Source organism: Corylus avellana, chromosome 4 (genome assembly GCF_965113065.1).
Source record: "Corylus avellana chromosome 4, dhCorAvel1.hap1.2, whole genome shotgun sequence".
NCBI lineage: Eukaryota > Viridiplantae > Streptophyta > Magnoliopsida > Fagales > Betulaceae > Corylus > Corylus avellana.
In genome coordinates, this window is record NC_142493.1 from 28,596,393 (window position 1) to 28,612,271 (window position 15,879).

Below are 15,879 nucleotides of genomic sequence, written 5' to 3' on the forward strand. Positions count from 1 at the left end.
CCTGCCGGCAAAGAATTGCGACTCGCCGGAGCTCCTATCGGCACTCCCATGCATCCTCCATTCTTCACGCTGTTGCTACCAAACCCAAACTGACCTGTATCAGACCTCGCCGGCAAGAGCAACTTCATCGGACCCACCCCAGAAACACCAAAGGCCGATGTCGAACCGTGGGTCTCCGACAGAACCACCCCTTTGCTGCCATAAACTTGAGCTTGCTGTTTCCTGTGGTCAGAACCATCTTTCTGCCTCCTAGTCACTCTGTTCTTCGGTTCTTGGACAGAGTCGCAACAATCCTTGGTTGACTTCAATGGCATTTTCAGTGTTTCCGCATAACTCCTTCTTTCCTTCACCTCCTTATCTCTCTTATCTTCCCTAAACACTCGTTTCTCACTTACACCTTGAGAGTCACAGAGGGTCGAGTTTGCCACTCGCATTTCCTCGACGAAACGATCCCACCCAAAACCACGACGTCCTTCAGGGATGATGATTGAGCCGCACCTCCTTCTTCCATCAAATTCCTCCACTGTCAGAAAACATCCATGCCTGTTTGAACATTTCTGAGCTATTATCCTAGGATACCCAGCTCTAGACTGATCCCAAAAAACTTCTGAATTGTCCACAGCCACCAGCGCCTCTCCTATTCTCACCATCCATGCTAATTCGTCCTTTTTCAAGAAAATGGACCTCTTGAACCTCTTACTCCTCTCTAAAATCCTTACCCCAGCTGCCCCCACCTTTATCAAAACCTCAAACTCCTTTGACTCCACGGACCACCTCCTCGAACCAGCCATGATACAACCTAAACTAGCACAAACCAACTCTCACGCGCCCCTCACGCTCCGACACAGGCAAGAGAGAGAAGAGAGCATAGTAAAAGAGAAAAAACAGTTAGGAGCATACAACCTAAGTAGTGATTTAACATGGTATTAAAGCAAAAATCCTAAATTCGAACCCTGATTCCGTCAATTTACCCCCCATTTAAATTAAATATTTCACGTGTTGGGCCTCACCTATTAAAAAAAAGTTTGAGCCCACATGTAAAGAGGAGTAACTAAAATATTGGTCAAATGATTAAACTTTCCTATTTCTATCACCTTAAACTTTTGAGACAATTAGTGATTTAACAACTTGCATCATAAAATGGGACCTGAAATGGATTCTCTATGCTCAAACATCTTTATAAATGGTTGTAGGCATTATATTTGTACATTTGGTTGTGTTGTGTGAGTGGACATCATCCACTTTTAAATTCTATAGTTGAGCATCATGTAATGTATTGTCACTTTGAAGATAAAAGGAAAAATAACAGTCGAAAATGAAAAATGAGTTATATATTGTGATTTCAATATTCCATTCTACATTGTTGCATTTATGTCCAGGTTGTAACTCGTGAAGCAATATATTATGGTCTGGCAGACTGTTGCTTCAAAGCTTCGTTGGTGGGATGGGCTCTTCCTTATTCTCAGCGCTACTTCTGTAGCCTACACCCTGATAAATATATTCAGCTCAAGCAGTCTGGATTTGATATTCTGAGTCGTCTGCAAGTTGTTGTTGTTGAAAAGCTGTTCTACAGGAACATCATAAAGAGTTGTGGTGCATCTAAGAAGCGAATTGAATGTAGCTGTCTTCTGCAGGCATGTGATGGGGATCCTTTATTCAATTTTTGTCTTCTCTTCTCTTCTCTCTCTCTCTCTCATGAAAATACCCTATTACAAACAATTTTCCAGCAGAAATGATGCTAAAGCCTGTCAGATATGTTCAATACTAAACATATAATTTGAGACTGCAACCTCTTAAGTACATTTAGGACTTAAGTACCCCTTTAAAAGCTACAAACTGGCAAACTTCACTGAAGAATACTAATGGCATGCTGTCTATGGAATTAGCATATACTATTTCTGGAATTGAAGATTAACCGTGTTGCTAAATGTCACTTGCATCCTCCTTATGCAGAGATATTCTGTACTTAGACTAGCTGTTTTTTGTTAATACTTTGACGATTTAAGAATCAAACTCTCCATGATACTTGGCATGATTTGGAATTTCAATATATTATATATCTCCTTTTTTAGTTATATCCTCATGTATATAATTTTTACAGGATAATATTTTGTACACAACCCGAGAATCTGATTCTCATGCCTTATTTATGGAGCTGTCTCGTTTGTTATTTGATGGAACTCCTGATCTACACTTGGCAAATTTCCTTCACATGATCACAACCATGGCCGAATCTGGTTCCAGTGAGGAGCAGACAGAGTTTTTCATCTTGAATAGCCAAAAGGTGCCAAAACTTCCTGATCAAGAATCTGTTTGGTCCCTCTCATCTGTGCCTTCATTGACAAAGAATGATGATTCACTACAAGCAAATTTTGATTCAAAAACAATAGATGAGAAAAGCTACTCCAATTCGAAAATGAAAGGAGGAAGTAACTCAAACTGGCCACCTATAAACTGGAAAACTGCACCGGGTTTTAGTTATGCAAATGATTTTAAGGTGCAGGCGACCACTGCACAGCCTAGCAGCAGCCCACGAAACAAAAAAGATGATGACTGGACCATTGAAGATGATTCAGAAGCAACTTCAATGGCTTTATGTTTGTCAGACTACGACAATTTGGAAGATCAGTCTGGCCATGCTTGTAATGAGACTGATCCTAGTATGCATGTTGATTTCGATCTTTTATCTGATGGCCCTGAGTTGGGTTCATCTGATTTTAGCAAGAGAGATCAACTTGGAATTGGCACACCTTGTGGAACAGAAGCCACAGAAACAGGGAGACTTGGCGAGCTTATCGCTTTCAAATACCTTACTGGGAAAGTTGGGAAGAGAGTTGTGAACTGGGTTAATGAAGATAGTGAAACTGGGTTACCCTATGACATTGTTTTAGGGGAGGAGAATAGTAAAGAGTACATTGAAGTTAAAGCTACCAAATCTCAAAGAAAAGACTGGTTCAGCATATCAACAAGAGAGTGGCAATTTGCTGTGGATAAAGGTGAATCATACAGCATTGCACACGTTGTTTTATTGGATAACAATGTTGCAAGGGTCTCGATATTCAAGAATCCAGTAAAATTGTGTCAGCTAGGCAAGCTGTATTTAGTTGTTATGATGCCAAAGCAGCGGAAGGAATTCTCCGTCGTCTCCTCAGAGGCAATTGACTCAACTTTATGAACTGGCTGGAAATACACTGAAATGACACAGGTTTGTTTATGCCGACTCTTTCTCTTGATGCCTGGGAAAATTGATTACCATGTTACTTCAAATTTGTGGGTCAGTCCATTAGAAGTGCATAAACAAAGTTCTGCTCCTGGAAAGGGAATTTTGTGCTAGAACCCTAGTATGTTAGAGGGAAGATGATCAGGTAGACGGAGTATATGATTTGGAAAAAAAATGGAAAATATGTCTTATTTTCTGGTCCTACAACATCATAAATTTATGTTTTGTATATGAAAAATTATCACGAGCAATAATGTAAATGTTTGCTTTCTCTTTTAGGCCCCATTTAATTTTCATAATAGACCCCTGGAATTGAATAATCATTCTTTTGTTTAATATAAGGGTCTATTTCTAAGAATATCCATTCTCATACGAATGACTCATCCTTTACATAGAGGAATAATTATTCCTTAATTAAATACATTTTGCATAAATATCAATTTTATTTTATTTTAAATTAACAAATAATAATTAAAAAAATAAAAATAAAGTGAGTGGCCGACCACCCCCAATGTGTGGTTGGCCACCCACAAAAAAGGCCGGAGGTTGCCGCATCACCCCCGTTGCCTTTTGGGGTGGCTACGGCTACCCTGAATTTGCTTCAAGGGTGGCTGAGCCACTCCTGGAGCTCCTCTAGGGTGGTTGTAGTCACCCATGCAGGCCATATGGGGTGGCCGTAGCCACCTCAAGGGCCATCCAAAACAATTTGAATTTTTTTTTTTTTTTTTTTAACATGTTTACACAAAAGTAGGGAATGGGAATTCGAATTAATGACATTTGCTTCATGAGGCATGGTCTCCAACAGATTGAGTTACTTGCTACCCCTTGGGGACTAAATTTGAGTAATTTAAACCACAAAGTTATTTATACAGTTTCTCCTATACCGCAAACTTAAATTTGTTCCTGCCTACTCAGAATTGCCTTTTTTTTTGCCATATATTGAACTCAAGCTTTGCTGATGGAAAGCATAATAGATAGCTCCGAGATTGTTTATTCTTCCCCTTTTTTTATTTATTTTTTTATTTTTAAGAAAAATTCTGCACTTTTTTCTTCGGGGGGGTCATCATGGGCTTTCTCAAATATTGGAAATGGAGAATTTATCATGGGCTTTCAAGTATCTGCCATCTTGCTTATTTGAAATTTAGTTGGAACTCATAACTCAATGCCCCATTTTTGAGGTTGCTGGATTTGTGAAATGTGTTGGTATCGAGGTTCGGGCCATGATGCAAGAATTATGATATTCTCCAATTTATTTAAACTGTATAATATCTAGTTAGTTATAGTAGAGGGATATTTTTGTCCCCTTAAAAAATAAAAAGACAAAAAATATCTCTCAACCATAATTAACTAGATATTTTCCAGTTTAAATGAACTAAAGAGGATCATGTTCAATGACGCAAGGCCTTTTCATAACTCACGATTCTTTCATACTCACCTTTCGTAACTCATTGCCTCTAAAGAGTTTGGCAATTCTTAGTGAGTGAAAAATGAATAAAGTTATTTGATAAAATAGATAAATGAGTTTGAGTTTTTAATAGAAAGAAGAGAGGAGGGAGAGAAAGGGATGCCACATGTCCATAACCCTACCGTCGATGAGACCACTAAGAACCAACCGGTGTTAATTGGTTTCATAATAACTCAATCCATTTTTGGTACCTACTCTTATAAACAAGTTGAGTTGGTTCAAGTCGAGCTTATATGAGCTTGGTTTGCGAGCCTAAGTTGAATCGAGTCAGGTATATGCAAGTTTGACTTATTTAATATATGAGTCAAAATTATGATAATTATCGGTCAAACTTGATTCATTTATTAAATGAACCAAGCTTGGGTTGAGTTTATTTAAGCCAAACTTTAATGGTTTATAAACACTCAATTTTTTTTAAGGCCCCATATAGGAGAGAGAGAGAAAACAAAAATGGATTTGGCTTACATGCTATTATTTTAATAACATCATGTATGTTGTAGTTTAATCAACGGTCAAAATTGAATTTCTCAAAAATTATTTTCATTTTCTCTCTCCTATTAAATGCTTATAAAAGTAAGTCAATTTTAAAATTCAATCTTGACCGTTGATTCAACTACAACATACATGCTATTATTTTAATAACAGCATGTAAGCCGGATCCAACAAAAATTATGTAAGGAAAAATACATTTTAACCCCTTAATTTGCCATCACGTTTGCACTCGCATTTTTTCAATTATTTATTTCGTCATTAGGTCTGTAATTACACCAAATTGATCGTTAGATATCAATAGTATCTTAAAGATTCACGATATAAATTATATGTCCAATAGTATGAGCGGAGTAGAAGGGGAATGAGAGATTTGCTCCATCTTTCTCTCAAAACTGTTTTATGGGGAGAAAGGCCGAGAGACAGCTTCTAGGGTTTTTATAACAAATTTATATTACAAAACCTAATAACTCAACCTGTTATGAAATTATAAGTTTATTCCAAATAACGGAAACAAAACATAATGTAAAAAACTATTTTTTTTTAGAAATTGGCCATCCCTTACCAAGTGAAGGACAGATTCCCCTCGCATGGAGGGCAACTAGCTGCGCCTATAGTTTAACAAAGTGAATGGTGCCCCCATTTTTAATTTGAGAATATAATTATAATTTTACAATATTGCGAGTCATCGTCCATGTTACGTGCCAATGGTTGTGTTGTGGATTTTGAGTTAAAGCTTATCACCCAATTAGATAATTTGTTTAATTTATGTTCATTTATTTTTCAAATGAGTTTTAGCTATTCACAAGCTACTCAATTAATTTAGTCATTCCATATATAAAGTAAATGTGGTGATTATTTAATTTTTTTAAAAAAATTAATAATAATTATTAGTTATTTAATGATTTTTTTTTGTTGAACGGAAATCTGAGGATTTTATTTATTTATTTATTTTTTGACATGTCCACACAAGGGAAGGGGGATGGGGGATTCGAACTAGTGACCTCCGCTTCATTAGGCGTAATCCATAGCCGATTGAACTACCCCTTGGGGACAAATCTGAGGATTTTATTGATTAAAGATCATGAACATAAAACTCTTTAAAAGCATAGTAAAAAGCTCTTACAGCACAAAGCATAAAACTTTGCAAAGATTTATTGTTTGATTAATTAGAAAAATTAACTCAAATCTTAAATAATTTAATCTCAATTTTATAATAAAAACTCATAATTACAATAATTCAATTTATATTAATTACATTAGGAATATCATTTCATTTTATATTTTTAAATACTTAACAAGTTCTCGTTACAAAGTTGAAATAATATTATAAAAATAATAAAAGAGTATGTTTACGAGCTGCTATGTTTTTTATAGCCCTAAGCCTAAGTAGTAAATAAGTAATAATTTTTCTTTTTCTTTATTTTATTAAAAAGGTCCTCAAATTCACTTACAAATACAGCCAACCTGGCTTGTTTTCATCCGTATATTCGGACAGAGACCACAGTGACTCATAAGCCTGCACCGCCACCTCAAAATATCCATGACCTCCTCATATAAATTCCTCACTCAAAAACCCTTTCCCTCCTCTCTTTCACACCTACTTCACTCCGCTCTTTCCCGCTATGTACGGACGCCCCTCTGCCGGCGGCATCCGCTGGGATTCTCGGCAGCCACCTGCGCAGGCGCAAGCGCAAGCGCAGACGCAGGCGGTGGCGGTGGCACAGGCACAGGCGCAAGCGCAAGCGCTGGCACAGGCACAGGCACAGGCGCAAGCGCTGGCACAGGCGCAGGCGGGCTCACTTCCAAATCCCAATTTCTTCCTCCAAAACCCCAACTATTACGTCCAAGATCCCACCTTCCTTCACCACCTCCTCCTCCAAAACCAAAGCTTCCCGGTCCAAAACCCTGGCTTTCCAATGCAAAACACTTACTTCCCTACCCAAAACCCTAACGTACCTGTCCAAAACGCTAACGTACCTGTACAAAATCCTAACCCTAGCCCCCCTCCGCAGAAGCTACCCAATCAAAGGCCCGAGGCCCCGAGTGCCTCGAAGGACCCTTACTTCCCTACCCAAAACCCTAACCCTAGGCCCCCTCCGCAGAAGCTACCCAATCAAAGGCATAAGGGCCCGAGTTCCTCGAAGAACTGTAATGAGCTTCTCGAGCAGGTGGACTGCGCCGTCGCCGAGGCTCGCCGAAAGATTATCGAGGCAGGAGAGAGCGTGACGTCGTGGAAAGTGTCTCAGGATGCGCTGTTGATGCTCAAGGTCGACTCGTGGAGCTCTCTAGGGTTTAAAATGCAGGCGGTTCCAAATCTTCACCGCCTTATAGTCACGGAAGGGAAGGTAATGTGGGAGCTATATGTTTCTTTTTATTATTTACATCTTTCTAGATTAAGTGCCCTGTTTGGTTGCTGAGGAAGTGGAGGAAAACAGTTGTACCTAATCCAACATTGGGCCTTTTGTGATTGCATTGGAGAGAACTGAAAGCCTTAGGTAATTGCCTTTTTTGGTCTGGAAAGGTTAGGGAAAGAATAGAAAATGAAAATATTGTATAAGTTGGCATTCTTCTTTTTAAGGATTTGTGAAGAGTGAATGAAGAGTGAATTATGCACTTTGTCGGGGATAATGTGATTCTTTGGCATAGTGATGTCAGCTTTTTAATTTTTGTAAAAAAGAGAACATAAACAGTAAAATCCATACAGAGGCAAGCCAGGATTTTGGCTTGCAGGGCCCAATGGACTTATGCACGTAGGCATGTGTGTCTATGTGGAGGTATGCTTGTATGTATTTATGTATTTTCAATTGGGTTTTTGTATTCATCTTCACATTGTTTTAGTTTCAATTTTTTTGGTTTTCTTAACATTCAAATGGTGGGGGTGAAGCTCAGCCTGTTAACAGAAAATCTAATTCAACAATCAAATTAAGATATTGAACTTTAGTTATTCATAATTTGTTTCTTAGAACAACAAATGCACTTGCTTTGTTGAATCTAGGAGTATTTTCCTTTTTTAGAATTTAGGGGCCGTATCAGACGGAATTGATGGGTGAAAGGTGCTATGCCATGGAGTGAGAGTCTCATTTAAGACAACTAAATGCACCTTGAGGCGCTGCTAAAGAATTGTGGGACCTTCTCAAGCGCAAGATAGGCAATTGAGATATTGAGCTAGCCTATGTTGGATGTTTAACCCTTATTTTTAATCAAAGTTCTGATGAAAAAAAAGTTATAATCGCAAGCCTCCTTATATTGGCATGGTCAAATATGGCTGTCTCTAAAGGGCCATAAATGGGAAATTTGCTACAGCATTCTTCCAATTTTGTTTTTTTTTTTTAGTAAGTAGCTCTCTTACCCTTTTCTAAAGAAGTGTAAAGAAACAAGTTTTGGGGCGGGCGCCGGGGGGGGGGGGGGGGGTGGGGAGAGTAGAATAAGAAATCACAAATATCAGGCAACTCATACGTGTCTGGGAGATTTGAGTCTTTCTTTGCTTTATATAAAGACATGATGGGCTTTGATGGATCAAAAAAATAAAGACATGATGGACTTGACTTTTACATACCCATAGAGAAAGAAGCTATATGTTGCTGTCCCTAAAGAGAAGCCATTTTATCACTGATGGACTTGACTTTTACATACCCATAGAGAAAGAAGCTACATGTAGTAAAGAAGGTTTTGAGAGAGATACAAAATTGGGAAAAATAGCTTTTGGCTTTGAATTTTGGAGGAACTCAAGAACTACATCAGTTGTTGGCCCACCAGATTTAGTTGAGTTTGAGATTCCATTTGAAATGAAAAAAAAATATTCAAGAAAAAAGTTGCAACCAATTCGTTTTCCCCATTTTCTCAGTAATCTAATGAAGGGTAATAATATTCCACAGATTTTGTTGTTTTTTAGTGTACTGAACATTTATAAAGTTTTTTTTACTTTTTTTTTTCCCTTGTTATTTAGATAAATGCATTTATCCATTGCTTTGTTGGGGTCCGAAGAATCACTTCATTGCATGATTTGCAAGTGGAAATCTGCAAGAACGAGGGTGTGGAGCAGTTTGAGGAGCTGGAATTGGGTCCTTTGTTGCGACACCCACTTATCTTGCATTATTTCTCAGTGAAATCTGATGTCACTGAGGTCTTTAAAATAGTTGGTGAAGAGATAATTTCTTTCTTGTGGAAGTTCATATATAGGAGTAAGAATAAAGAAATTAGGGTTGAAGAGTTTTTGGATTTCATTGCTAAGAAGCGATCGGTTGCAGGCAAGGAAAAGCTTGGCATACGAGTTCAAAGCTTGGGGTATGTGATATTCTATTCCTACATTTTAACAAAAGGTGTTGTATGTTTAACCAATAATAATTTCTAGGAACCTGAGTAGTTATGTTCATTCTTGACATAAAATCTTTTTCAAACTAATGCACTTTTAATTACAGAGAAATGTGCTTTCTATCTAGTGAGATTTATATGGTACTTGGAGTTTGGAATTTCTTATGTCATAGATCATTGATGTTGACTGATAGGCACATTGTGCCTTTGCTTGTGTAGCTGGTTTCTTTTTGAGAATATTGCTTTGTGCACAAGATCACTCTTGCACAATTGGGGCATGGCCATTTATGTTAAACTTCGATTTGTGAAAGTTGTGCATTTAGTGTCTCATGGATTTGGTTTCAATCACATTTTTAAAGAATGCCAGTTATTGGTTTTTTTACTATCATTGCACTCTTATTTTTCCGAGCTTTATAAAAATGTCTTATCATATCAGCGCTTAAACAAACTTTCTCTTGTTCTGCAGTAAATTTTTTATTTGGAACCTATGATAACCTTAAATTATTTGCATTCTCTGAGGTATTTTTGGGATAATATTTTCAACCATCTTGCTTCTCTTTACTTTCATTTTTTTTCTTTCATTGCTGTGAATTCTCCTTTTCCAGTAAACTTTCTTTTCTAAAGAATTGCAAACACTAAGTTCTATTGCTGATTTCGAGGCAAGCCAGGTGCTTGCGCAGGCACTCAGGCAAGGCAAGGTGCCGCCAAGGCCCTTCTCAAGCATCTAGGGTAGGCTCCTTTACTGGGGGCTTTCACCTCTAGCTTCTTAAAAAAGAATTGTGTTTACAGTTCAATAAAACGACAATTTTTTTCTTATAAAATAATAATAATAATAAAAGGACAATTTTTTCCTCTTGGTTACTGTGTTTTGTTTAATTATTTAAACCAAAAAGGTGGGGGCACCAGAATCAGTTAGGTAGGGAAGTGGACTGAGTCCATCTTTTCAAGTCAGCAAAAAGAGAAAAATATTGGGAAAAAAAGCTTGCCAAGGACTGAAACCCTTTGTCATTTTTCTTGTTCATGCTTTTCTTGGGACCACAGCCAGGGATGTGCCCCTTGGGGCCCCATTCCAAGCGGTTCCCCTTCTTCCCCTCCTATCTTTTTTGTTTTATTTTTTTGTACATGTATCTTCAATAGGGACTTTGCCCTGTTTTTTTAAAGAACAAAAAATTTCCAAGTTCCACTTTGATTCATTTTGCCGGTACTTGCTCTCTCTATTTGTGTTAGGCTTTTGTTTTTGTTTTTTTACATTAAATTGTGAAATTGGTATTTTTCTCAACATGTTCTTTATAGCCTGATTTCGCTTCATTTTCACTTACTGGGTCGTATATTTTATATAAATTGTGTTTTTTAAGCTTTTATCATGTTGGAATAAAGTTTTTTCAGCTCAAAGTTTTTTTTTTTTTTAAAAAAAAATTTTCTGTTCTATTTTAGAAACTTCTTTATTTCAGTAAAAATCTCTTAACACCAATTTTTTCTTAATAATGTAACAAGATGCCCGATCCTTTCTTCATTTTATTCTGTATAAAATTTATATTTTATAAATAAACATCAGCTTTTGAGAAAATGGATGAACTACTTTATTACTTGAAGTTATAATTCGAGCATGTTTAGAAATTGGCACCTTACTTTACGCAGGCAAGCTCAATTTTTTTGTGCCTCTTGCCTTGGGCATTTCAACTTTCAAGGATTTGGCGCCTTGAGGTCGCCTTTGCCTTGCATTGCTACATGTACATGAGTCTTGTATGGATTTTGATTTTGGCCCTCCCCCTCTCTTCCCCACCTTCTCCCTAGAAGGAATATTTGTTTGTTTATGTTTTTTGGCCTTTTAAACAAGAATCTGACTTTGGCCTTTAGTGGTCACATGTTGATATTTCCCCCCTTTAAATTTTCGTTATTTTGTGGGTGTTTTCTTTGTTCTTTTTTGGTGTCCTTTAAAATATCTTCTCTTGAGCCTTCTATCATCCCGGCCCTTTTAACTCAAAGCCCATCTCCAAAATACCTAGTCAAGCTTGCTTAGTGATGGTGCCTTCTTTTTTTTTTTTTTTGGTGTGATTTTAGCTCTCTTTCAGGGCCAAGGCAACACGGTGGTATTATGATTCAGGACATCTTGTCCACTTGTAAATTCAACCTCACATAATATATATTGTTTCAATTGAAATCTCTAAACTTTATGATCATAGGATGCATATTTCTGCTATCCGAAATGCGAGGAACTTAGAGAATGGCACATTACAGAAATCTATAGAGGGATTGAAACGAGAATCTGATAAGAAATACAGGAAGCGTCCTCTTTTTTCATCACAGAAGAAACAGCTGGATGAACGTTTCAGTTCCATTTCCCAGCGCATCGAATCATTTTCCTCAGAAAAGAAGGATTTTTGTGGCAAACACACAAGATTTGTTTCATCAAGCTCAGATGATGAAAATAGTGATGATTGTACTTCTGAAGAGGAAAGGATTGACAGTGCCACAGGCAGCCACTTTAACTTGCCATCACAAAATGTAAAAAGTTCTGACCGAGTGAGCAACTGTCCTTACCCGTCAGAAATTGAAGAGATGACACGGCTTGGGTTGAAAGCTGAAATGCAGGGGCATCCTTCTCCTGCTAATGGCAGCGCAAGGTTCAACATGATGAGTGGATCATCTAAAAAGAGAAGAAAATCTGAAAATCTAAGTTCCACCATGTCTGCACCCTCTGGATCATCTAAAAAGAAAAGAAAATCTGAAAATCTGGTAGAACTAGATGTGCACCCATTAGATAATTCCAATGAGACAGGTGTTTTTAAATACATGAATAGAGCTAATCTTGCAGTTGTTTCTGACGACTCTCGAAGGATGTTTATAACAACCTGGAAGGAGGCATGTCAGGAGGATAACGTGTCTGAGGTATGTTCATTCTGTTGTTCTAGATTATGCTTCTGCTTCATATTAGTTTTCTGATGTTTTATTTTTATTTTGCTTTATATGATCTATCTGCAGAATATGTGTGTGAATTGGATTCTTTAAAATGATTTCATAATAGTTTGAAGGTTCAAACATTTTTAAGAATCCTATTGCATCCTCTTGTGATTTTGTTGAATTTTTTTTTTTGCTTGATAATTTAAGATATAAACTGATCTTAAATTGATATATGAAGAATATGTTGGGAGGGGGTCATTGATATATTTTTTTTATTAGTAATAATGATATATATCAAAACCGCAGAGGGGCACAACCTACATACACGGGAAGTATAAAAAGAGAGCGCCTAAGAGGGAGAGAAATGAAATAGGAAGTCAAATAAACTAATTATTAAAGGAGCTAGCCAAGCGGCCGTCCAAGAGTAAAGAGTAAAGAAGAAAAGATGAGTCAGCTCCTCTATAGTCCTGGTGGAGTTCTCAAAACATCTAGCATTTCTTTCGTTCCATATACACCACATAAGACACAGAGGGATCATCTTCCATACTACCGCGCTTCGAGAACGTCCTCTCGACCACCAGCAATTGAACAAGTCCCTCACCCTGCAAGGCATGACCCAATGCAACCCAAACCGACTAAAAATAGTATGCCAAAGAGCACTTGCGATCTCACAGTGGAGAAGAAGATGATCGACTGACTCTCCGGTCTTCTTGCACATACAACACCACTCGACTACCACAAGGTTCTTCTTACGCTGATTATCGTGAGTCAAAATTTTGCCTAGGGCTGCGGTCCACCCGAAAAAAGCCACTCGCAAAGGCACCTTAGTACACCAAATGCTCTTTCAAGGAAACACGTCTTGGTCAAAATTGGACAAGGCCTTGAAGAGCGACTTAACCTCGAACTTGCCTTTCTTGGACGAGGACCAGCGAATACGATCCACAGTACCTATAGAAATCTTGCAAGAGTACAACCGGTCAAAGAAAGGAGAAACCAACTCCATCTCCCAATCCTGGACGGACCGCACAAAAATGACATTCCACTCAACAACCCCATTCCTCCAAGTAAAGTTATCCTTCACCCAGGCATCTTTGTGTCTAGCAATACTGAACAAGGACGGGAAGGCATGCTTCAAAGAATTTTCCCCACACCAAATATCATGCCAGAAACGAACTTTCGAACCCACCCCCACCTCAAACTGAATACCTTTGGCAAATAAGTTCCAACCTTGTCGAATATGCTTCCATAAGCCCACACCATGAGAACCCGAAACCTCCTTCGTGCACCACCCACCTTCCTGGTCTTCATACTTAGTTTTGATAACCTTGTACCAAAGAGCCTCACTCTCATTCGCATATCTTCTAAGCCATTTCCCCAAGAGAGCTTGATTAAACTGATGCAACTTTTGAATGCCAAAACCATCGTAGCGTAGGGGACGACAAACTTGGTTCCAATTACAAGATGCAACTTAGGCTCATCAATATATGAAGAATATGTTTGTACAGGAAATTAAAGGATATGACATACATATCCTATTAGAACATAACTTTTTACTATGGCTCAGAATATCGATAAAGGTTTTAGCCATTCCTTTGGTGAGTATTTTAGATTATACAGTGGCAAATTCTTCTTCATTTGTGGGCAAATATGCTTTCCTGTTCTATCCTCTCTCTCTAACACAAAAAAAAAAAAAATGTTGTTCATATCCTACTACAAGGGTTAATAGAATGTACAAATTTAGGGTTGATGGAGCACTCAAAATTTCTTAGCTCCTTGTTGCCTTTAATGCCAAGATTAAAGAGAGAAACCAATTCCTCACGATGATGTTCCTCTTTAATAATAAACAAAAGAGCCAAAGACTACTCCTCATGACCCACACAAGAGATCCCCACAATATGACATATCTCCTTTGCACAATTCAAAGCCCAATCTGAGTAATTGGAATCTCCCAACACTACAAGGGGGTAGATACACAGAGGGGAATAAAGGACCTCTCCAACCCCACCATCACCACCCGCATCCAACCCCTTGAGGAGACACAGAGCTACGTCTTTCCCTATCTCTCCCTTTTGCTGTTCACCCACCCCCCTTATCCGTCACAACCAGAACCGAAGACACGATGATGGGAGAAAAGGGAATCATTGACAACTTCACCTTGCCTACCCAAACCAGTCAGACTTTTAGGCACTGTAGAGAGAAACCTAGAGGAAGCCGCTCCATCCTGGACACCATCGGAAGGGGGAGGGAGAACCAAAGCTGTTGGTTAGTGCTGAACTGAAATCTCCTGCGATTTCTGGGAGTGAACTCTTTTTACTTCCATTTTGATTTCTGTCAGTATTTTTATTTCTTGTGCATGTTTTTCTAAGCATGCTCGTTCTCTTTGGTTTTTGTTTTGTGCTTCAGAATGGTATGTAATTCTCAGTTGACATCTCCTAATATTTGTAGGTTTTTGAGAGGATGCTTCGATTTTATGGCTATAAACTTCCGCGGCGAAAGAGAATCAGATCAATATGTTCATCATTCCCATTTGTTGGATTACTGCATGTCGCTGTAAGTTGTTTGTGTTGAATTTTAGTATACTTTGTACATGTAATTTAACTGGATGAAGAAGCTTTTGATTATTCATTAGAATTTTTACTAAGTCATATTCTACAAGTAGAGTTGGGAATCTGGTTTCTTGTTAGACCAATTTAATCTAAGTAAGTCCACTTGTATGCTCCCCGCTAGGGTGCACTCTTTTCTTTCAATATTATTTATTACGCTATAACAAAACAAGAATCCTATCTAACATCATTTTATCGACTATGAAGGGATCGGAAGTTGGATATAGAGAAACTACAGTTGATTTTGATGATATAAATTGGATTCTAGACTAGTCCATTTTTTTTTATCTCTCTCTGCTATTACTTTCCAAATTTAGAATTGATTTAGGTTTTGTCATGTTGGTCGGGGAGTCATTATTAAAATTATTATTATTATTATTATTATTATTATTATTTTAACGGATAAAAACTGCTCTTAAGTACTCCTGATAAGGTTTCTCTGAGTTCCATAATTAGTGAATGCTTGTTTGGTGTCTTGTCTTGGCTGAGGCTATTTCTTGTGCTTCTATGGTCCCTCTCTCTCTCTCTCCCCCCCCCCCCCCCCCTCTCTCTTCTTCTTTTCTTAATCTATACACAAAATTCTACAAGTTCAGGAAATGTAAGTCAATTGTTGAGGCCAATGGTCTTTGCACCAATTGGCGTTTCCTCTATCCAATTATTATAGATTAGGTTATGGTCGAGATAATGGGTTCAATATTTGGAGAGTTAAGACTCCTTCAAGAGTGGCATTCTTTGTATGGGCGGCAATGTTAGTGAAAATATTATTGATGTTGGATAATCTAAGGAATAGGAACATCATTGTGGTAGATTGGTGTTTTATGTGCAAGAAAAGCGGGAAGTCTATTGATCACCTTCTTCTTCATTGTGAAGTAGCAAGAGAGTTATGA

At 37.9% G+C, this 15,879-nt stretch overlaps 2 protein-coding genes across 5 annotated transcripts in view; both read left to right on the forward strand.

Annotated features, from left to right (window-relative positions):
• Positions 1-3,592, forward strand: part of LOC132178371 (protein NO VEIN-like) — a 48,491-nt gene extending 44,899 nt beyond the window's left edge. For 2 of the 3 annotated variants that reach the window (XM_088515404.1, XM_088515405.1), the window contains exons 12-13: positions 1,380-1,634; positions 2,102-3,592. In XM_088515404.1, coding sequence (XP_088371530.1) covers positions 1,380-1,634; positions 2,102-3,175 — 1,329 coding nt within the window. In that variant the 3' untranslated portion in view covers positions 3,176-3,592. Of the gene's footprint in view, positions 1-1,379; positions 1,635-2,101 lie in introns of those variants that run through there. The other variant, XM_088515406.1, reaches the window with a different exon arrangement.
• A 3,154-nt stretch (positions 3,593-6,746) lies between these two features.
• LOC132178517 (protein NO VEIN) overlaps positions 6,747-15,879 on the forward strand; it is a 37,552-nt gene continuing 28,419 nt past the window's right edge. The window contains exons 1-4 of one of the 2 annotated variants that reach the window (XM_059590949.2): positions 6,747-7,522; positions 9,124-9,461; positions 11,672-12,377; positions 14,835-14,939. In XM_059590949.2, the coding sequence (XP_059446932.2) occupies positions 6,800-7,522; positions 9,124-9,461; positions 11,672-12,377; positions 14,835-14,939 (1,872 nt within the window). In that variant the 5' untranslated portion in view covers positions 6,747-6,799. The remainder of the gene's footprint in view (positions 7,523-9,123; positions 9,462-11,671; positions 12,378-14,834; positions 14,940-15,879) is intronic. The other variant, XM_059590950.2, reaches the window with a different exon arrangement.